This window comes from Amyelois transitella, chromosome 4 (genome assembly GCF_032362555.1).
Source record: "Amyelois transitella isolate CPQ chromosome 4, ilAmyTran1.1, whole genome shotgun sequence".
Taxonomy (NCBI): domain Eukaryota; kingdom Metazoa; phylum Arthropoda; class Insecta; order Lepidoptera; family Pyralidae; genus Amyelois; species Amyelois transitella.
In genome coordinates this window covers 1874209-1899455 of record NC_083507.1, presented here as the reverse complement: position 1 = coordinate 1899455, position 25247 = coordinate 1874209, and the positions used below count along the sequence as shown (strand labels likewise).

General features: G+C 35.1%; 1 protein-coding gene across 3 annotated transcripts in view; it reads right to left on the bottom strand.

Annotated features, from left to right (window-relative positions):
* The window catches only part of LOC106130957 (uncharacterized), an 81567-nt gene that overhangs the window by 20366 nt on the left and 35954 nt on the right, over positions 1–25247 (bottom strand). For all 3 annotated transcript variants that reach the window (XM_013329916.2, XM_060954349.1, XM_060954348.1), the window contains 2 exons: positions 24020–24089; positions 1685–1823 (listed from right to left, as the gene is read on the bottom strand). In XM_013329916.2, coding sequence (XP_013185370.2) covers positions 1685–1816 — 132 coding nt within the window. In that variant the 5' untranslated portion in view covers positions 1817–1823; positions 24020–24089. The remainder of the gene's footprint in view (positions 1–1684; positions 1824–24019; positions 24090–25247) is intronic.

Here is a 25247-nt window from a genome sequence, read left to right as displayed (position 1 = left end):
TTAACACCTTATCGATCGATGTATCGATCACGATCAAAATAACAATTGTCTACGGGTAGATACGAGTGAACTGTAATTTGTTTTCGATTGCATAGCAATTCCCCATAAATCCACATCACTAATTATTTGCTCCGGGCGATGACTATCCCTGGCAATAAATGTATTTCCATTTTAGAACTGACAACTTGTCTTTGCATAGCACTTTGAGTGGTATAAATTTACAAAACAACAACTAACAATTTTAATGAAAAAACTTGACACAATAAAGATTTTTCTTAGATTATGTAAAGGTAATAGTAGATGTTAAAACAATAGTACTTTGAAACGATTAGCGCCAAAACTCCAAAAGTTATTTTTATTTTTTAAAAGTTAAGGTATTTTTTTTTATTTATTACAAGGAATTGCATTAGCTGTAGGAGCGCACGTTGCAAACTACGAAAAAAAAACGGCCAGTTTAGTTCTTCGACGAGACAAAATTGAAAATAATCAGTAGATACATATATTTTTTTCTTACCGGCCAGTGCGCGCATAAAATAAAATAGAAACTTTACAACTTGCAAAATGTGAACGTTTTCATTCATTCCTTTTTTTTTAATCTGTGAACAATGGAGCCATGGCCGGTCTACAGGCTATCTATCGTAATGGCTGTATCAATCATGCTATGGCTTGCTTGGCCGTTGTCTGACTCCATAACAATATTTTGTCTCGCTGTGTACTCCATAATCTGTACAATGTAGGCTTGTGACAGTTTTATGGAACCAGCATAATTAAGTTGCCTTTGGGATTTTGCGAAATCATGGCTATAAATATTTTTTGAGTTACAGACGGTTTCGATGATATCAGCTTGAAATGGCCACCGCATATCAAAAATAATACAGAATACATGTATGTGTATATAGTCTCATCTATATCCCTTGCGGGGTAGGGAGAGCCAATAGTTTTGAAAAGTCTGATGGGCTACGTTCAGCTGTATGCTATGAGCCAACAGTCTTAAAGACTGATAGGCCACGTTCAGCTTAATGTTAGAATTAAGATTCAAATAGTGACAGGTTGCTAGCCCATCGCCTGCAAGAGGAATCCCAAGTTTATAAGCCTATCCCTTAGTCGCCTTTTACGATACCTACGGATCCAATAATACAGAATAACGTGAATAAATAATGTATTTGCTTATAAAGTTTAAAGATAGCGTTTTACTTTTACTACTAAACGGGGCTTTGCGGTTAACCCACTTCTTGACGGGCACGTTCGCTAAACTTATTCGATTCAAGAACAACAATTGAGTTTACGAAAAAAAAAGTCAAAGCCCTATCATCTTACTTAGTACACCATCAATCAATCAATCACTTTCCTCTCAAATATCCATTCACATAGACCGTGCCGATGCACGTGTGATGTGCCGTGTGGTTCCCGGCACCAATTAAAAAAAAAAGAATAGGACCACTCCTTATCTTTCCCATGGATGTCGTAAAAGGCGACTAAAGGATAGGCTTATAAACTTGAAATTTTTCTTATAGGCAATAGGCTAGCAACCTGTCACTATTTGAATCTCAATTCGTTTGTAAAGCCATACAGCTGAACGTAGCCTATCAGTCTTTACAAGAATGTTGGCTCTGTCTACCCCGCAAGGGATACAGACGTGACTATATGTATCCAGTAATAAGAAGAAGAATGAAATTTAACTTACTTTTCCATCCAGGACGGTCTGCTCCGGGAGACCTTCCCCTTGGTACTCGATGTTGTTCGCCTGTGAGCCATAGTTGGACTGCGCTCGCGCAGCTGTCAACGCGCATGCCAATATGTACCACAGTAGCGCCATCTTTGTTCTGAAAATAATAGATAATTGTTACAGTAAGTGCAAGTAGCAATAATTGAAAATTCAATAAACGTTTAATTTTTAACCATTTAAAAAAAGGAGGTTTCGACACTACGTACTCCTATTTCCATAATTATAGTAAATCTATTGTTTTATGCATCAAAATTCTAAGGAAGTAGAGTAAAATCATGACAAAAAAAAAGATGGTGACTGTACATGAACTCTAGTTGATACAAACTAAAACAGATTTATAGTTTAAATAAATCTTAAAGTGTCAACTTAATTTTAAATAATTAAGAAATAAACAGCTGACAATGCAATCAGGTTGACACTATTATGACACTTAGAGAAAGGTGCAGTCGAGAATATATGAAATTTCTCCAAGCGATAAAACTCGAGTGAATACAGGAGAAATTGAACGCAAAAACTTTGAGATTTTTCTAAAGAAAAGCTGATTTCACTGAGACTTTCTGCACTTGTCTGAGTTTGTTGTTTCCAAGAGTAATTAATAACGTTAATTTTTTTGATAAAAAATAGACGGTCATACATCTATACTAATATTATAAAGCTGAAGAGTTTGTTTTGTTTGTTTGTTTGTTTGTTTGTTTAAACGCGCTAATCTCAGAAACTACTGAACCGATTTGAATAATTCTTTCACTGTTAGATAGTCTATATATCGAGAAAGGCTATAGGCTACATTTTATCCCGGATTTCCTACGGGAAACGTCAACAATGCAGGTGAAAGTTGAATGAGTCGGCCATCTGCGAGCTTTCCACGCGAACGCTGCGCAAACCAACAAAGATATAGTAAAACAATGTACTAAAGATGTGAAGTACTCATTTTTTGCCACAAAAAAGTCCGCGAGAGCATATATCTATCTCTTAAGGTTTACTTACAATAACCACTTTTATGTTCATTTTTTAAGATTATTTTTTCATTATAAACATAAGTTATTTTGAAACCAATTTTCTTTAATTCAGTATTAATCCTTATCCAAATAAATATGTTTATTACTTTCGGCTTTTCATGTAGACTAAAATTGCCATTTACAGTATATAAATCAGATGAATAGGTTTTGAGATATAGTCGTTATAAGCAATTTGCAGCGAAACATTTAATACGGCGAACCAGCGTTCTTTCTAATACGCGTGACCGCCTGACCGCCGAGGAGGATGTTTGCAAAAATAAATATGATGCCCAAAATAACTATTCCACGCGGACGAAGTCGCGGGCACAGCTAGTACATACATAAAATCACGCCTCTTCCCCGGAGGGGTAGGCAGAGACTACCTCTTTCCACTTGCCACGATCTCTGTATACATGCAAGCTCGGCGGTTTCGGGTACTTTTGACCTGACCCTTTACCAGGACGTCCTTAATTTCATCAAGATACTTTCGGTTAGGTCGAAAAGGTTCGAATTATGCTAGAAATCGCAACGAAAATTTACATACATTCATATAATCACATCCATATCCCTTGCGGGGTAGACAGAGCCAACAGTCTTAAAAATACTGATAGGCCACGTTTTGCTGTTTGGCTTAATGATAGAATTGAGATTCAAATATTGACAGGTTGCTAGTCTGTCGCCTAAAAGAAGAATCCCAAGTTTAGAAGCCTACGCCCTTAGTCGGCATCCATTGGAAAGAGATGGAGTGGTCCCAGTCTTTCTTTTCTTATGGTGCCGGAAACCGCACGGCACACGAAAATTTAAGTAGAATGAAAGCTAGTTAAATACTGTGGCGACTTCACTAACGTCACACGCCATCAGCCAATCATAGTGAGCAAACGACGCGCTCAACCAATAGCAACGAAGAATCCATGGCGACATATCAAAGTCACATGCTACTGAGCCAATCACAGCTAAAGTACCTATAATTGTGATGTATAAGTATAAAATTAGGAAAAAGGGATAAAGACGTGATAATATGTATGTATGTACATCCCATATATGTTTTGGGAGTCTTGTTTGGACATCGGACGAACGCGGTCGTGTCCAGCACAATAGACTGCCACATCTGTTGGCCACTTGCAGTGCCGGTTGCAATTAGGCTACTTTGGCGGGAAATTACAAACCTTATAATATTATATAAAGGTTTGCATAAACTGTATTGAGAAGTGTTGTGTTGTGTTGTGATGTGTGAGATTAGCTGATTATACGTGCGTTCGTGTGGCTGAAAACCCGGTGAGATCTTTCCTTTTTCCATTGGCTTTTGTCGTACAAAGCAGTCGAATACCACTTGATATCGCTTAAGTAATTCTATTCAAGGACGTATAAGAAATATTTTTTCTATACGTAAGTATATGCTTCTATTTTCTATCTTGAAGACAATTAACGGGTATACTTATTACTAAGACTAATTAGGTTGTTTAAAAACAATTCTGTATGTCCAATCCCCTGATACCGTTACCACGTTCATAAACCTAAAATCTCCATATTAAAAATCATAACTAAATCCAAACAATACTAAAATACAAGGGCGCTTGGGCAATTGGTCAAAAAGAAAGTTTCTCCTATCCCATTCCAGCTACCTGCTCCACAATGCCAAGGGACGAAAAATTCACATCTGGCAAAAACAATAGAAGCTGGGATCATTACAAAAAATCGGCTCTTAGACCGTTCACTACATTGCGTTTTGTTTTTCAGATTGCACAAGATTAATTATACTAATGCATTTATATTTCCAGACAACTTTCTTTCCACAGATCTTACCAACCCTTAAAGAACACATTATATAAAATAAAACCAACGACGCACACACAACATCATCATCGATTGTAAAATAATAAAATTAATCTGGACCATCTGCTGAACCTTTATACATATAAATTCAAAACCAACGTTCGCCCCGTAGCGGATGGAAACATGACATACCATACATAGTATATAATATTGAATATGATGATAAAACAAATGAAATAGAGAACAAATATTAAGAAAAACAAAAAAAGATAAAGGCGTATCAAAATGGTTAGGTATAATCCTAGCAAAACGCGACAGAAAACACAAAAAGGCAGATCGCGTCAATCTCACTGATAACCTCAGATTATAATAATACAAACACAATGCAATAGAAAAGAACCACGTCACAAAAATACGGCCTCTGTTGCCGACCTGGAGCTAGAAGACATAACTAACTCTCATAATATTGTATATTAGTATTGGAAGCCATGCCGCAAGCTCACGCAGCAAGCAAATGTAGGGCGAGCTGAAGAAAATCAACACATCAAAATCAATGCTGGAATCTGGAGGAAATACGACATGAATCAAAATTGAGAGCTGAAAAAAAAAAAAAATTTTAGGAATAATGGAGTATTGAAATCAGTGCTAAGAACCGGAGAAGTCAGATTGGAATCAACGCTATGATCTATGATCTGGAGGAAATACTGAAAACCGATGTATTTGAACGAATGCTGCGAACTTCAGGAAACAAGACTTATTAATTCAATGCCGCGAATTTAAGAAAACACGACGTATTGGAATCAAGGCTGTGAATTCGAGAAATCATCATGTATTGTTATTAATGCTACGAACTGATAGAGGTGTTGGAGTCAATGCTACGAACCTGAGGGTACACAACGTATTGATATCAAGACTACGAATTCGAGAAAAATGATGTATTGGAACTAATGCTGTAAACTGGTAGAGGTCATATTGGAATCAATGCTGCGAACCTGAGGACATACAACGTATTGGTATCAAGACTACGAATTCGAGAAAAATGATGTACTGGAACGTATGCTGTAAACTGATAGAGGTCATATTGGAATCAATGCTGCAAACGTGAGGAAACATGATGTATTAGAATTAATGCTGCGAACCGATAGAGGTCATATTGGAATCAATGCTGCGAACGTGAGGAAACATGATGTATTAGAATTAATGCTGCGAACTGATGGAGGTCATATTGTAATCAATGCTGCGAACCTGAGGACACATGACTTATTGGAATTAATGCTGCGATCTGATAGAGGTCATATTGGAATCAATGTTGCGAACCTGAGAAAACGCAACGTAGGTATGGGAATCAAAAGATTGAATCCGAGGAAACACGATATATTGGAATCAATGCAGCGAACTGATGGAAATTATATTGGAAGTAATGCTGCAAATCTGAGGAATCATCACGTATTGGAATCAAGACTGCGAATTCGAGAAAACATTATGCATTGGAATTAATGCTGCGAACTAATAGAGGTCATTTTGTAATTAATGCTGCAAACCTGAGGACACACAACAAATTGGAATCAAGAGCATGAATTCGAGAAAACATGATGTACTAGAGTTAATACTGCGAACTGATGGATATCATATTGGAACCTGAGGAAACACGGGCATTGGAGGCGAAAACGAGATCTGGAAAAATACGGTAAGAGAATATACGGACGGCATTGAGACTAGGGCGGTGAACTAGAGGAAATAACATCGGAATCAATGCTACTAATTGGAGAAACACGACGCATAGGGTCCAATGCTGCAACTGGAAGTGCACATACAAGAGACACGACACATTAGAAACAACACTACAAGCCGAATCAACACCTCAAACTGAAAGAACTCATATTGGACACAACGCGGCCAACTTGAGAGAAAGCTACAGGCAAATTTGGATGACAAGAATAAAGGCTTGAAGATGGCGCAAAAAAATGACTTGGCGAGTGCAGATCTGAAACAGCCGACCGAACCGGACCACAAAAACTATCAATGCGGGGATAATATTCCTACATAATTTATTAAGAAGGCCTCATGAAATCCTACACTACATATTCTTCAGAATGGGCAGAGATCGCGACAAATAACAAAATTCATCACAGCAGCATGAGATTCCTACGAAATAAATGAAACTGACAACGAACCATTAAACGAAGAATTAGAAAATAAGAAAGAAGGAAAGACGCAGCACATCAACGCTCTCCTCCGTCGCAATACCCGTCTTCCTCAATTCCTATATTGGCTATAGGCTGTATAGTCGGTCGATTGTGGTCGACTGGTTGCGGCTGGTCGGCCTTCCTCTCCCATCCCTGAGCGTGTCACTCCCTATAAAATCTGTGCCCCCTGGTGTATCCAGCTAGACTGGGTCAGGCTTTGCTTGGCTGGGGTGGTACCAATGTTCATGTTCATGTACATCCCATATATGTTTTACTATTGGTACACTCATTTCTTTATTACAAAAAAGATATGACCAAAAAAGAACAAGAATCAGCAAGGATATCAACTGATCAAGTATGCAAGTAACCTTTCACTCTCCAAGGTTCCTCGGACCGATTGTACGAAACCGAACTATATGTAGATCGAATCTGATAAATTTGTCGGTAATTTTGTAACTAGTTTTAATACAATGTGCCGTGTGGTTCACGGCACCAATATAAAAAAAATAATACCACTCCATCTCTTTCCAATGGATGTCGTAAAATGCGACTAAGGGGCTTATAAACTTGGGATTGTTCTTACGGGCGATGGGCTAGCAAACTGTCACTATTTGAATCTCATTTCTATCATTAGTCCATACAGCTGAACGTGGCATGTCAGTCTTTAAAGACTGCTGGCTCTATCTACCCCGCAAGGGTTACAGACGTGTTTATATGAATGGAAAGAGTTTGAATATAGATTATCAAGTAGTTCTATGTAGCTGCAGTTGTAATAAGTTACATATAGTACAGTCTGATACATGATGTCCATACAATGTGCCGTGTGGTTCCCGGCACTAAAAATAGGACCACTCCATATCTCTCCCGAGGATGTCGTAAAAGGTAATTTAAGGATAGGCTTACAAACTTGGGATTAAACTTTGGGTTCTTCTTTAAAACGATAGGCTATCAACCTGTCACTATTTGAATCTCAATTCTAGCTCTAAGCCAAACAGCTAGATGTGGCCTATCAATATTTTCAAGGCTCTGCCTACCCCGCAAGGGAACTGGACGTGGCCTATCAATCTTTCCAAGACAGTTGGCTCTGCCTACCCCGCAAGGGATATACCTAGATGTGATTATAATATGTATGAATGTATGGGACCATAATAATCAGTCATATTTCTGTGCTTGAAATTAACAAAAAAAAAAACAAACAAAAAAAAAGCAAAAAAGATCCACAAGCTGTTATAAAAAAAAAAAATATCAAATCAAAATAATTAACCGCACTGACATCATTCTAATCAAGAGTTTGTCATGGTCGCAAGTCCGAACGAAAAAAAAAATATCAAGTCATACGTCAAAACTTATTTAAAGTTTTTTATAAGACATCAATTTTATGTGTATTGTGTTGTTTATTTCGATATCACAGATATGTTTTTGTATATATCATTTCGCTACTCTACCATTTGGCCTTGCGCGTCAATTCACAATGGTATTAAATGATACTGATCAAATATTACTAAACTAGCTTTGAAACGTGGTTTTACTTTTGACAACGACATAACATCTATACTAATATTATAAAGCTGCAGAGTTTGTTTGTTTGTTTGAACGCGCTAATGACCGGAACTACTGGTTCGAATTGAAAAATTGATTTTTTGTTGAATAAACCATTTATCGAGGTAGGTTTAAGGCTACTACTTATTAGGAGCGAATAAATAATGGAAAATGTGAAAAAAATGGGGGAAATTATTCTTCCTTAAGGGCTACTTCAATGATGCCCAAAATAACTATTCCACGCGGACGAAGTCGCGGGCACGACTATAGTTGCAGCGTGATGTTATTTAGCCTAAAGCCTTCCTCGATAAATGGTCTATTCAACGCAAAAATAATTTTTCAATTCGAACCAGTAGTTCCAGAGATTAGCGCGTTCAACAAACAAACTCTTCCGCTTTATAATATTAGTATAAATATACCTTAGTCGCTTTTTACGACGTGAAAGAATAGCATATTTCCAAAAAATAAAATTAAGGCGTTCTTATCTGTTTTTGTCTAATGCAGCGTACACACTGTAGCTAGCGGACGAAATACAATCGTAGGCCATCGTTTTCCCTGTGTGTACGCAGCTTAAGATCAAATATACCATGTTGTTAATATCCTTGATGTGTTATTATAAAATCCTCATATAAAAATACTCAAATCCACCAAGTTCGCCTAAACGATTTACGATTCCGAGAACTCGATTCATTCGGACAGAAAAACATGTGTAATAAACGAAATACGATTATAAGGAAAGGGCGCCTCGCCGTATCATTACTTTCATTAAATATAACTCAGCGCATTTAAATTGTACCCTTTTCTTAAAAAAAAAATTAGTATTTTTTCATAATTTCTCAGATACGGAGCAGGCTCCCATAACTTTGTTTATTTTTAGGGTTTCCGTATGGAGACGAAGAATTTATATTTTTTTTAATATAAAAGCCTGTTGCTTAAATCCATATGTATATCTCAATCACGTCTTTATCCCTTGCGGGCTAGGTAGAGACAATTGTCTTGAAAAGACTATGTGGCCTTTTCAAGACTGCTTTAAGTTCAGCTTTATTGCAATAAAAATAAAAAAAATATAATCTAATCTGACTTTTTTTAACTGTTTAGTGGACATGTTTTGCTTACAAAACAATATTATTAAGACACTAGCTGTGCCCGCGACTACGTCCGCGTGGAATAGTTATTTTAGGCATTATTGAAGCCTCAAGGATTTTACCCGATTTTTTTCACATTCTCCATTATTTCTTCGCTCCTAACAGTTTCAGAGTGACGATATATAGCCTAAAGCCTTCCTCGATAAATGGTCTATTCAACACAAAAATAATTTTCAATTCGAACCGGTAGTTCCTGAGATTAGCGCGTTCAAACAAACAAACTCTTCAACTTTATAATATTAGTATAGATGTTAATTTAAACTCAATCGAAAACCACACCTCGAGTGTGGGCGTAACACTTGTCCAGTTATTATGACTTAATCGAGAAATCATTATGATATAATCGACATACGATGTTACTTCGTAAGGCACGACCTACAAATCGTATCTCGCTATTTAGATTATAATGTTGGGTTTCAAATTTGTTTGACACGATGCCGATAGAAGGAAAAATTTTTACGTAATTTAATCTCCATCAGTGCATGGATATCGTAAGAGTAGACATAAGCACAAAGTCTACACGGTAAATTAAAGACGTCCTGGTAAAGGGTCAGGTCAAGAGTACCCGAAACCGCCGAGCTTGCGTGAAGAGAGTTATGAATGAAGGAAGTATGCAGAGATCGTGGCAAGTGGAAAGATGTAGTCTCTGCCTACCCCTCCGGGAAAGAGGCGTGACTTTATGTATGTATGTATCTACACGGTACACACAATCATAAAGTTCAAAATTCATGAAAATACAGCTTTTTGACGACTCGCTTGGCGTTGTCACAAAGTCTTGAGTTCAATCCCAGATCGGGGCAATACTACATATTACATATGGTCACGTCTATATCCCTTGTGGGCTAGACAGAGCCAACAGTCTTGAAAAGACTGAATGGACACATTCAGCTATTTGGCTTAATGATAGAATTGAGATAGTGATAGGTTTCTAGCCCATCGCCTAAAAAAGAATCCCAAGTTTGTAAGCCTATCCCTTAGTCGCCTTTTACGACATCCATGGAAAAGAGATGGAGTGGTCCTATTCTTTTTTGTATTGGTGCCGGGAACCACACGGCACTACTACACGGCAATACTACTATACTGCCATATTCATGTACAAGGTTATTCACATCTACGCGATAATGTAAGATTCAATGACATGTTCATCACACGACACGCGAGCATTCAAACACGACTCAACTCGGGACTCGATCCCACGACCCACGACATTCACACGAACAGACAAAAATCTTATCGGCCCTAGACTAGATTAATTATATATGTATTTAATTTCACCAGATGTAGTAAGTACATGTATGTACCTATGTGTCGTGTGGTTCCCGGCATCAATAGAAGAAAAAAGAATAGGACCACGCCATCTCTTTCTCATGGATGTCGTAAAAGACGACTAAGGGATAAGCTTATAACCATGGGATTCTTCTTTCAGGCTATGCCCTGTCACTATTTAAATCTCAATTCCATCTTTCAGCCATACACCTGAATGTGGCCTTTCAGTCTTTAGGAGACTGTCTACCCTGTAAGGGAAGAAGACGTGATTATATGTATGTTTGTATGTTAAACTGTTTACTCAGGAGGGATTTCAAAATGCCTGCGAGATCAAGAGAAAATATCAAGAAATCTATACATGAGAAGTTCCTCTCTTAAAACACAAAAAAGGCATTAATTTCCAATATTCATAAATTAAAAATGTAGCGTTGTAGGCAAGGCAATAAGTAATTTAGGAATCCTGTTTTTGAATACCAAAATTAATTTTGGAAATGATCTAAGGTGAATTCTAAAACGGTTCTAACCCATTCAATAAGGATAAATACCAGAATAATGTGTTTGGCTTTATTTTTTAGGGTCCATCTGATTTATAGAAGTAATATAGGAAAGAAATAAGAATAGATCTTTCTGTAATCAAGAAGAAGAAGAACTAAGAAGAGCTAGGATATTTATATAGTTTTATAAGAAAATCAGCCTTTACAAGACTGTAGGCTCTGACTACCTCGCAAGGGATATAGACGGGATTATATGGTGTATGTATGTATATATATATATATATATATACACATATATATATATATATATATATATATATATATATATATATATATATATATATATATATATATATATATATATATATATACGTATATATATATACGTATTATATATATATAATTCTACGGTAGTAGCTACTTTAAAAAACATCATTTTAGCGCCAATTTCCCCAAGGCCCACTTCACTTAGACATATTGAGTTAAAAAATATCTTCTTAAAATTGCTTTAGTCAAGGCTAAATTGCAGATCCACCCAAAATACCCATAAAAGGCATTCTTATCTCCTTCAATCTGGCCACGAACGAATGTCATTTACCTGCAAAGCCCGAAATACATTCGGTATCGAATTTATGGACTAAAGAAATTAATCGAGACCATATCGAGTGCAATAACCTTAAATTCCGAATCATTTTAGTGCGATCATCACCAGAAAAAGATGTTTTAGGAGTTATTTTAAACATACATACCTACATACATAAAATGGATCCCCAAAATCTGATACCTTAGTGGATCAGTTTTACTTACATACATACATATAATCACGTCTTTATCCCTTGCGGGGTAGACGGAGCCAACTGTTTTCATTATTTTCTATTAAAAGACTGATAGGCCACGTTCAGCTGTTTAGGTTAATGATAGAATTGAGATTCAAATAGTGATAGGTTGCTTGCCTGTCGCCTAAAATAAGAATCCCAAGTTTATAAGCCTAACATCACTAAATCGCCTTTTACGACATCCACGGAGAAAGAGATGGAGTGGTCCTATTCTTTGTTCTATTGGTGCCGGGAACCACACCGCACTATTTTTTTTTTTTAATTATTTTCTATTCCATTATGTTCCCCGTTCAGTGGGAACGTGGGATCAAAACGGGATAGAATATATTTCAGAATGGATCAGATCGGACAAGATACTAATAGTGTGAAGAAGAGTGGATCCGTTTGGAGGATCAGACCCGAAAAACGCTAAAACAAAGTGTTGTGACGACATTATCTACTAAATGTCACGCGACAACTGTCAATCATAGCGATAAAAATGACGCGCTCAGCCAATAGCAGCGTAGAATCTAAATCGCGATTACAAAGATTTCACGGATTGGAGCATAAATACAAACTCCGACTCGTCATTCGGAGTCGCGGTTCCCCAGGCATCACACCTAGCCTGGCGGAAGATCTTCCCTCTGATGACGGTCGAGCAGAGTCATCGTTCCCGCTACAGTATTATAGGACATTTTATGTACTTACTATAACGTTTTTACAAACGCCTTGTTTGTTTGTAATATCTTTATTGCATAGAAATTTACACAGTAACAAGAAAATAGTACATAGTTATAAAAGTAACAAATCACTTGCAATGGCGGACTTATCCCGGCAAACAATAAACGAACTAGATAATTCAGCACAAAGTAGCTATCCACTAAATATATATGTATAAACTTATTAATAAATAAACATACATAAACTGAGATAAATTGCCTGACGTTCGATCTAGGTGCTCAACTGGACAGGAACTTAAATAAATTATTTTTAAATATGTTGAGGGTCTGTGCTTTGCATGTCCTTGATTTGACATCCGTTATGACAGATTGAACGGACAAAATTCTCGTAGGATTTGCATTAAATGACTTACTCTTCGTGTGTGAAGTCGCGGACAAAAGCTATGTCGTCTATAAACGGTTCATTAGCATACAGTTGCAATATGTATGATCGGAATGGCGGGGGTACCTACTATTATGAATATGCAAGGCTGGTAAGGCATCTGTGTAGGAGCTTTAAGTTGTAGCAATGCCAACGCCTACCTCAAGCTTTTGATGTATAAAGTTATTTATGCGATGAACGGAAAATTTGTGCATACATTATTACACATAATCACCTCTTGCGGGCTAGACAGAGCCAACATACTTGAAAAAACTGATACGTTTAGCTGTTGGACTTAATATTAAAAAAAAAAGCTAAAAGACACGACTAGATAAAAGTAGAATCCGAAGTTTATTGGCCTTTCCCTTCATTAAGCTTAACCTGGCTATACAGTCTTTTCAAAATTGCTGGCTCTGTCTACCCCGTAAGGATAAAGACGTGATTGTATCTATATGTATTTCTACAATGAACCGCGTACAAACCTATTACAATCTCAACAAACCAGTACCCCAATAAAGGTCTTGAAGGTCATTGAAAAAGGATTAGAGACATTAACGGTAAATGGAATGGGAGGCTATGGGCTGAGAACCGGATTGAAACTTACTATAATTTGTCTATGGGTCTCTATGGTGTCGTTGGAAAGAATTCTTTAAGTTATGGTTGTATACATACATATGGTCACGTCTATATCCCTTGTTGACAGAGCCAACAGTCTTGAAAAGACCGATAGGCCACGCTCAGCTATTTGGCTTAATGATATTATTTATTTATTTTATAATAAAATATACTAATTTCGTTTCAAGACCCTTAAAAACAGAATAGAATAGAATAGATTTATTTTCAAAATTTGATACAAGGTATCACTTATTGACGTCACATCACCTAAATCTAATTATAACTACTCTCGCTTCCAAAGCGCATGTGTAGAAGAAGCGGCGGAACAAACTACACTGCAGCATTTTCACCGGACGTCAAATTACAAATATAGATCTCTTAAATCTAAATCTTGGACGAATACACATTGTCTAAATTAAAAAAACATGAATGAATGTAGAACTTATTATGTCAAAATGAACAATATAATACTTCTCTAAACACATATAATACCTACTTCTGTTTTTTGGATAGTAGGTTGACAATGAGAATTAAAACCTGTATCTTTACAAAACATAGTTCACAGCCCGAATATGTCAATCATTGCCCGATTGGCAAAGAGCATTGCAAAAACCAATGCACCTGACCGATTTAAGGATATTCTGACCGTTCTAAAATAAACTCTATCACTTCGCAATAAGGTGGTCACGATGTGTAATTATTCTGAGGTACGTATATGATGTAATAGCAAGCATCTTTTGGTAAAACAACTTTCACTTTTTGCGAGAATGTACTGATATATTGACACTCGTTTCTTTGTTTATCATCGCTTGGGAACAAAAGAATCTCAACTGATATTGTTAAATGAGAAAGTAAGTTTATTTGTTTGTTTGTTACCCTTTACAGGTTATCTATTAAATTTATATTATTGATATATCACGTATATATAATTGAAAGTCTGGAGAAGGATATAGGGTACCTTGAATCCCAGTAAAAACTTGTATTTTTTTAATTCTTTTGTAGATTCCGCTAAATTCGTCGCTTTTTGAAGGTGACGCTTAATTCTTTGTTTTTTTAGATGGCGCTAACTTCGTCACAGTTTTGTAGATGGCGTTTAATTCATTCTCACATCTCTATAGAGGAGAGCGCCTTCGACCAAGACCCCGGATTGAATAAAAAAGGGTAAACTCCTCCCGTCTAACCTCTGCAACCTTTACAGGGGAACCTTGCCCATTTTGTATGTAACTGTAAACATACATGCGCCGTGTGGTTCCCGGCACCAATAGAAAAAAGAATAGGACCGCTCTATCTCTATTGCCCATTGATGTCGTAAAAGGCGACTAAGGGATAGGCTTATAATCTTGGGATTCTTCTTTCAGGGGTTGGGCTAGCAACCTGCCTCCATATGAATCAAAATTCTATCATTCAGCCAAACGGCTGAACGTGGCCTATCAGTTTTTTCAAGACTGTTGGCTCTGTCTACCCCGCAAAGGATATAGACGTGATTATATGTATGTATATAATATACATACATTAATAAAGGCATATAAAACAGTCACCAGGTATGACATTTTACACAATAATCTCACCTGACGGCCTTCAATCCACGCATTCAATATGAAATGCATAGTTACAATGTCAATTGTAGTTTTGTCAAGAACTGGTACACTGCCAAGTACTTACTCGTACATTTAATATATACTAATACTATAAAGCTGAAGAGTTCGTTTGTTTGTTTTAACGCGCTAATCTCAGAAACTACTGGTTCGAATTGACAAAATTCTTTTTGCGTTGAATAGACCATTTATCGATGAAGGCTTTAGGCTATATAACATCACATTACAACTATAAGGAGCAAAGAAATAATGAAAAATGTGAAAAAAAAAACGGGGAAATTTATCCATCCTTGAGGGCTTCAATGATGCCCAAAATAACTATTCCATGCGGACTAAGTCGCGGGCACACCTAGTCAAAAAATATAAATAAACTAAAATGTTTGCGAAATTATAAGTGGAATAAGAAAATGATAGAAGTCTAAAATAATAATCGAGTATGTACGGAGTCTTGAAAGACCATGTTTAGCTTCATGACTTAATGATGAAATTGAAATTCAAATTGTGACCGCTAGCCCATCGCTTACAAGACGAATCCCAAGTTTATAAGCTACCTATTCCCTTAGTCATCTATCGCGACATTCTTAATAGTTAAAATAAAGTAATACTTGCATTTCAACATAAGGATATTACGTAATCTCGGTCAACCGCTAACTTATAAGTACATTCTTAAGCGGATATCCGTTGAACTGATAGAAAACATCAAACGATTTACGATAAAAGTACTTATACTGACTTTATGTTTTGCAATACAAATTTTCAAACTTTATACTTAATTTTCCTACAATACTGCGCGGTTCCCGAAATTTTTGAATAGAACATTTCTTATTTTTCTACCTGTCAATGTCTCAAAAAGAAACTGTGATGGTAATCAAATTTATATTGTGTGGTTCCCGGCACCAATGAAAAAAGAAAAGGACTACTCCATCTCTTTCCCATTGATGTTGTAAAAGGCGACTAAGGGATAGGCTTATGAACTTGGGATTCTTCTTTTAGGCGACGGGCTAGCAACCTGCCTTTCAAAAAATCACTTTATAGGAATTTCAATTCTATCAGTATGCCAAACAGGTCATTGTGGCCTATCAGTATTTTCAAGACTCTTGTGTCTCTCTACCCCGCAAGTGATATAGACGTTACGTTATGAATAATGTTATAATAATAGCATTTTGATTTAGACAAACTTAGATAAGTACTTATATAAGTATATATATATAAACAAGGGTTACTTTAAAACTTGTAAATTCGCAGGTAACTGGATGTGTGAAAGCAAAGCATACCACTCCTCTACAGAGAGGTTAATCCAGTTATTGTACCAGGATTAAAGCCAGAAGGACAAAGAAGAAGACTTTTATCCCTGGAAACTCCCACGGCGATGTCTATCACGAGGTAAGTATTTTACAACAGTCACTGGAATTTACCTACTATATACTATACAGGGTGACTTTTAATTCAACTGCATAAATTTAACTGTTAAGTTTACTCATATAAAGGATATTAAAAAACGTTAAAAGAAAATTATCGGTTCAAATTTCAGAAAGTACGAAACAAAATTAAGTATCAAAATCCACGATCCTAAATACGTCATATCACCCCGGCCGGCGGTAAAGCGACGCGTAAGATTCAGAGGTCAACGACACAATTCATTCAGCTGAGCGATCTCGACAACTCTGTACTTTACTTGATCTTGATACTAGAAAAATAATTTATTTTTCAGACATATATTTACATGTTTAGTTTTAATTTCTTTTTGTAGTATTGGTCTGTATTAAAGCGTGTGACGTAGTTTTTGAGGGTTTATTAAATGTGAAAATGATGACATTTAATTTAAATAAAAATAGGCTCAAACAGCTCAGAAGCATGGGTATAGTCTATGTTTAAAAGGATGCACTTGTTTTAAATGTCACCCTGTATACCTATAGTCATACATTTATTCCATATTCGTCTTGTGAAAATGTCACATTACTCAGAACACCTTGCCTAACCAATGAATCACGAGTGTCGCAATCACTTAATGCCTGCCGCATGTATATACATATATGAGGCTGTGTCTGTCTGTCCGGCCATCTGTGCAAACTGTCCCTGCTCTGTTTTTAATGTACTCGTCAGATTCTTTTATCGATAAGAATCCAATCGGTTACCATGTTCGGTAAAACAAGGCAATGTTGAAAGCAGCTACCGTCCGTAAACAAATTAGACTTGTTTCGGCGAAATGAGTTTACATACGGACACATGTTTGTTACAATTCTGTGAAGGAAACGGTGTTCGTTCCGCAGTTTCTGAGTGGTGTAAAATGTTTATGATTTGACGCCTCTGTAACTATCTTTAAATTTTGTAGGTTCGGTGAATAGGCATTATTTATTAGGCTCAATTTAAGTTAATCTTACGAATATTTTTAAGGAAGTCCTGGTCTTTACCAGGACTTCCTTAAAAATATCAGTCAGGTCAAAAGTACCCGAAACCGCCGAGCTTGCATGAAGAGAGTTATGAATGTGGATGAAGCGAAGGAAGTATGCAGAGATCGTGGCAAGTGGAAAGAGGTAGTCTCTGCCTACCCCTCCGGGAAAGAGGCGTGATTTTATGTATGTATGTATATTTTTACGAGAAAGTCTTATTAACTTAGGATTCTTCTTCGAAAAGATGAGTTAGTAAATACTTTCGCTGGATCTTAATCCATCTATTTACTATATATCTTTAACACAATCATAATATGTATGTATATGGCATAAATATACTATCACGTGTATTGTGAATGTAAGTAGGTACTACTTACTTTGTATTACCGTATATCCTAATGCCGTGTGGTTCCCGGGGCACCAAAATAAAAATAATAGGACCACTCCATCTCTTTCCCATAGATTTCGTTAAATGCGACTAAGAGATAGGTATATGAACTTCAGATTCTTCCTTTAGTTGATGTGCTAGCAAGATGCTCATGCCATACAGCTGAAAGTGGCCTTTCAGTCTTTCAAAACAGTTGGCTCAGTCTACCCCACAAGGGATATAGACGTGATTTATAATGTATCCTCTTTCTTGTTTGCTCAACATACCTAATGCAGAACTATCGTTATATGAATATTTTAAAGGCATAAGGACAAATTATAATATGCGTTTTGCGACTACACGCCCGCAAACTGGTTCTAAAGAACTAGTTTATTGACTGTTTATCTGCATGTAACACGTTCTTGCTAAATAACGTTATGTTGTTCTAAGTTATGGTAATAACGTTCATCTATGCAGCATTTGTTAATGCGTTCAATTTATATTAATTTTGGGTATAATTATCATTCTTATAGCTTTTATACTGGTCTGATACTACACCCAAAAAGAAGCAAGGAAAAAGCATAATGTTCCAGCTGCTTTTTTTTCCCCGTGCCGATTGTAAAAGCCAATCAAGGAATTGGCTAATTAACTTGGGGTTCTTCTTTTAGGCGATGGGCTAGAAATTTGTCACTATTTGAATCTCAATTCTATCATTAAGCCACACAGCTGAACGTAGCCTGTCAATCTTTTTAAGTCTGTTGGATCTGTCTACCCCGCAAGGAATATGGATGTGAATTTATATATGTATGTCAACCCCGTGACGGATAAAAACGTGATTGAATGTAAAAACTACCTTTTTTAAGAGCCCTCAAGGATTTAAGTAGATATCGCATGGAATGAATGAATTTGTGTGATGAAATTTCGAGAAGAATCACTTAAACTTGAAAAGGAGACTAACAAATAAATAAATAATAAAATTATCTATTTCACAAAAAGAGCTTAAGGATGTAGTCGTAAAATATATTTATGTTCCAATTCAAAGAAATTTCACGCAATCATGAATTTTTCTGATAAGTGGCTTATTTAGACGATACTACCTACTACTACATTTAAGTTATTTAAATTTTTATGTTTTAAAAAAAATTAAATTTATCACATTCAATTCTCAGACAGGATAAAATTTACGCAAAACGCGAGAACACCGCTTGAAAAATTTAAATTATGGTGATCGTAAATTGTTATTATCAATTTTGGTTACGAATTTTTAATTCTTTGTAAAGGTCTTTATACAAAAGCATTATTTAAACTAAATATCTAATTTTAACTAAAAACAATTAATTTGTAAATACAAACTTTTCTGTATTGGTGGGCCTCGTAAGCAACTTGTGACTTCATAACAAATAAGAAAATTTATTGGAAAAGATAAAACTGATTATATAAAAAGTTTTAAGAATAAATAAATAAATAATTTAAATAAATGATAAATTATAAGTCATCTTCTTTGTCAGTGCAGTAGTTAGATTTTTAATATCTTCAATATTATTTTTAAATCTATTTTAAAATTAGTAAATTTTTTTAACTGCCCGCTTTATTATTTTTGTCACCTTTTTGTTTCATATACAATTTAAATTATTTAAATTCAATCATGTCTTCCTTAGCACATAGGCAACTATTAACTCGACTTTCGGCTAAAGCCTTTCACCTTTTTTATAACTATACTCCCCCGTCAGTCTCCTATTTCTAGTAATAATATAATTAATCAAATGAATTAAATGAACTGTTTAAAAAATCCTCCAAAGTCATCGTACAGTCAAAAAACCAGATGTAACGTCTCCAAATATAGCCTTTGCATAAACCTCATTATTTATGGCTCAGAACCAGTTAAATCAATTAGGCGTACCTTGCAACACTCTTGAAATTTAGTTATCTACATGTTGTTAACTTTTTTTGGGAAAAAAATTGCCATTATTTTAAAGAATACTAAAATTTTATTGGGTTGAATTTTTAATTTATAACTAGCTTTACCAGCAGCTCCGCACGTGTTCTTAATTTGACCAAAATTAAGCTTACATACATATGTCATTTACTTATGTGCACATTTGTTTAAAGTTTTATCAAAATCGTTTCACTTGGGACATTTATTTCACTACAAAATTATAAATTGCATTATTTTATTGAATTTTGTTAATATTAATCATGAGAGACATTTATAAAGTTGTGATTCTTGTAGGCTATGGGTTAGAGACCGATTACTATGTGAATCTCAAGACCATTTTATAATCCATCCAGCTGAACGTGGTCCTCAAGTCTATTCTAGACTATTGGTTCTGTCTGTCCCGTAAGGGATAAGAACGCTATTTTTAATGTATTTGTCAAACAAAGACACTTAAATCTAATTATAACTACCACCCTTTCCAAATGACATGTGTAAAAGAAGCGGCGGAACAAACTACACTGCATCATTTTCACCGGACGTCAATTTAGTTATATAGATCTCTTAAATCTAAATTTATAAGTATTTTTTTGATATTCCTATGATATAAATATTCACATTGTACAGATGAAGTGTCTATAAATTAAAGTTATCATATAGTTACGTGAATTATTTCTGAAACAAAACCCATCATGATACGATCATTCATACCATAGACGTCTAATGTAATAGACACCACAAAGGCCAAGAACGTTATAAGCTGTTATATTACAGAGAAATTTCTTGTCTTTTCATTATCCATCTTGCCTGGTATTATATTTTAAAATTATATTCGAATGAAAAAGAACTTGTAACCAAATCGGGAATGGCCTATTAAAAATCAGGTCAAGACCACCCTTAACCGATAAATTCGCATGATGAATGTGAATGAAGCGAAAGAAGTAAGCCTATGTAGGAATCAAAATGAATTTAAAAAAAAATTGTGCTCTCCGGAATAATGTCGTGATTTTAAATGTGTCTGTTTTCCTAGTACTTTCTATATAAATTCAAATAATTTACTGAATAGAACAGAATAGGTTCATTTGCTTTTGTGTGGTATTAGATAAAAATGGTATTCGTTCTAAATCATTTAACAACTTAAAATCAAAACAAATACCAATGATATAAGTTGTCGGTATAGTAACTATTACATAAAATATTGGTAATAACAATTATCGAACTCATGCCTTAACTACCGACTTTTATACAATTATGCCCTCTCTATTCACTAAACAGGTCTATAATTCTCACTCACCTATAAACTACACGGGTGTAAGTTTTTTTTTTGTCGCCATAAATCGAGGGGCAGGGACATAAATCGTAGCCAACTTGTAGACAAGGCCTACAGTGTTCTTTTACCTCGATAATTGGCACAAAATATTCAAGTGTCCATTTCTGCGGTTATCTCTATCAGACAATACGTAGGGCGTGTTCACATGCATGAAAAAATCGATGTTACACTTGTTACTTTGGTTTTCATAGATTTTCGTCTATGGTTTTGGGTACAATGTATTAGAACAGGATACAAAGTTATGTTGGTATTATGTATTAGTTTTGTACAGCCTTTTAGAACGATCAAATTAAAATGAAGTAATAAATATACGAGACAGATCTTTTTGAAGTCTTTAAAAAAAATGGAGGTTAGATGTTTATTTAAATAAATGTGTATATATATTTTTTTATATTTGGCAAATTATACATAATTGAAATTGGGCGTTAAAACACAAACTATTATGCCCAATTTTTTTTTTCCCCAAGATAATTTGAAGATTTAGACAATTATATTATACAATTACCTACAGTTATTTTATTAACTATCGTTGGCTTAGTTCACCGTAACAAAAGGAATGTAACAAGAATGTATAGGTAAGTACTTAGTTCTTTGTTGCAAATTGTACACCAAAAGAAATATAAGTTTCAATAAGAGGGGTTTTTTTGGGAAAGTATTAGATTTATTACAATTTTGTTTATAATTTATATTATTTATTTATAATTATATCTCATATTATTTGATTATAAAAAAAACTCTTCATATATTCATTTTGTTTCATTTTAGTCGCCAAAGAGCTTTTACAATTTTCATCTTTCCCAATATTAAGAATTAAATAGGGCAGGGTAACCAAGTGTTCAAGTTTAATTACGAGTATAATGACAACATGATAAAAACATTCAATGCCATGTATCACAAAAAAGTGAACTAGGCTTTACAATGGTCACAAAATATTCCGTAGGTACTGTTCATTTTTCTGGTTATCTTTATCAAGATGCAATAAAGAGAATGCATGCATATGCAATGCGTGGGCTGATGCCGCTGTGTCGCCCGCCGTATCTTTTTTATTGCAGTTCTATATATATATATATTTTTTAACCTTTTCCCGCGATTTTGACCACGTAAGCAAAAATATTACGCCAGAAAATTAGATTACTGGTATAATATTTATAAACTATATTCCACAAAAAATCTAAACCTACCGTGACGTAAAAAAAGAATAGAACCACTCCATCATCATCGTTCCCATGGATGTCGTCAATGGTGACTAAGCTATAGGCTTATGAACATGGCATTCTTCTTTTTAGGCCATGGGCTAGCAACCTGTCTCTATTTAAATCTGAATTCTATCATTAAGCCAAACAGCTGAACGTGACCTATTGGTCTTTTTAAAACTGTTGGCCCTGTCTACCCCGCAGGTGATATAGACGTGATTATATGTATTTCTGGACGATAATTTCCGTTCCGGGAGAATTTTAGAGAATCCCCTCTTAGTGCACCCTAAGACTTTATATCGAAATAACATAACTTACAAATCTCCAGAATGAGTCTAGGTTTGGATGTGTGCTGATAAGTCAGTCAGTCAATTAGTTTTACTTTACATATAATAGAAAATAAACATACAAATTATATAATAATAAATTACGTATGTGCTCTTTGCAAAAACGACATATGATAATTTAACACAAAAATAAAACATCACTTTTTTACATGATTCAACAAAAATACAGCGTTTCTTTTAATATTCATCGTCTGTATTTGGTACTAGAACGTTTTAAGTATGATCGTAGAAGCACTTCAGTGCAAAGTTATGATGTAGGCAAATTAATTAAACGTAGTTATCCGGTAATTGTACACATAATTACGGAGATCTAACGATAAAAACACATTGAAAATTACCAAGGCGTTCGTTACTTTATACTTTAGTTTTGCAATTTATACGTTAATAAACAAAATTTTTATTTTGGTTAGTGACGAATAATTGATATATTTCGGGACTGATTGTGATAAAATTTTGCTGCATATTTCAAAATACATATATTTATTTATTTAAACTTCATTGCACAAGATACAAATGTATAGCACAACTGGCGGACTTAATGCTAGAAGCATTATCTACCAGTCAACCATTGGGTCTTACAGAGAACTTCATGTGGGGTTAAACTAAATAAATATATTTATACCTACACACATATAAGTATTAGTACTTACTTACACACATAATACTTAAATAAGAAGCATTGGTATCCCGTGTACATGTTTAAAAAGCCATTCAGTCTAATGAAATGAAATTGTTTGGCAATAACTTAAAAGTCTTCCGTCAAACCTTCTTGAAAAATTTGATGTTCCACGCGACAGGTTTTCCCTGGAACTTTACTACTCTAAGAATTCCCAGAATAAATACAGCTCCAGCTAATAAAATTTTCCTCGAACAAAAATAACTACATCCACACCAAACTTAACCGTCCAGCAATCTCGTCCAAAACTCGGCTCTGTAGTTCAGCCGTGAGAGCGTAATAAGCAGACAAACATTCGCATTTTAAATATTAGTATGGATCAGAAACATACGCTATTAACTGAGCATCTCAGCATCCTATGAGGCTAGCATCTGCTTGTGGTTACACAAACAACTTTAAGGATAATTTAAAACGATTGAGTTAAAAATAGAACTAAGTCTATCGACGTTTAAATCCAATTACTTAATACCCATTAATTAACCCCCACAACGCTGGAACATTTAATTGACAACTGGCAACACTGGTCCACTCACCTCGGTTGTCTATGATCGGTCAAGATGGCGGACAATCGGCGTGTCAGCCTGTCACATTGTCGTCTAGTTACTGTAACAAGGGGAAATGTTATGTAAATTCCATGATAATGGCGCCGTTGGCTGATATTGAGTGATATATATTTGATGTGGAATATAAAATGTAGTTTTTATGGTCTTAAGGTGTGAAATGTACAGTACCATTTAACTAAGGATTTGTAGTTTTTTTAGTTTACCATCTATACTAATATTATAAAGCTGTAGAGTTAGTTTGTTTGAACGCACTAATCTTAGGAACTACTGGTTCGAATTGAAAAAATATTTTTGTATTGAATAGATATAGATAGCATTTATCGAGGAAGACTACATAGGGATATAACATCACGCTGCATCTATTAAGAGCGAAGAAATAATGGAAAATGTGAAAAAAACGGGGAAAATTATTAATCCTTGGGGCTTCAATGATGCCCAAAACAACTATTCCACGCGGACGAAGTCGAAAGTGTAAGTCATAAATTCTGCACTTTACTCTCTTCAGACCAAGGACTAAAATTTAAAAATACATATATTTTTTTGTTGTTTATGTATCTAACTAAATACCTACTCATGTAATATACATGACATTCTTCTTATTGGCGATAGGCTAACAACCTGTCAATATTTGAATCTTAATTCCATCAGCTGATCATGGTCTTTCAGTCTTTTTAAAACTACCCCGCAAGTGATAAATAGACGTGATTACGTGTATGTCTCCTACTTCTCGCCTTCCTTAAGATTGTAATTATATTTCATTTCCAAACCAAATATCAGCTTAGTCGTATCGTTTATAGTTTTATTTGCATGTCAATAACTTTTTATTTATTGGTAGCTGTGCCCGCGACTTCGTCCGCGTGGAATAGTTATTTTGGGCATCATTGAAGCCCTCAAGGAGGAATAATTTTTTTCACATTTTCCATGTTTTCTTCGCTCCTAATAGTTGCAGCGTGATGATAAATAACCTCTTAAACACAAAAAAAAATTTCAATTCGAACCAATAGTTCCCGAGATTAGCGCGTTCAAACAAACAAACCCTTCAGCTTTATAATATTAGTATAGATTACGATGTCCTGCATCCATATATCTATAACAAAATCATTCAAAGATACTGTAGTATGACTAATATTACTCTAAATCGGTCACGCATCAATCAACCAAATAAAGAATTCTGACAAAAAGTACACCTCCGAAAAAA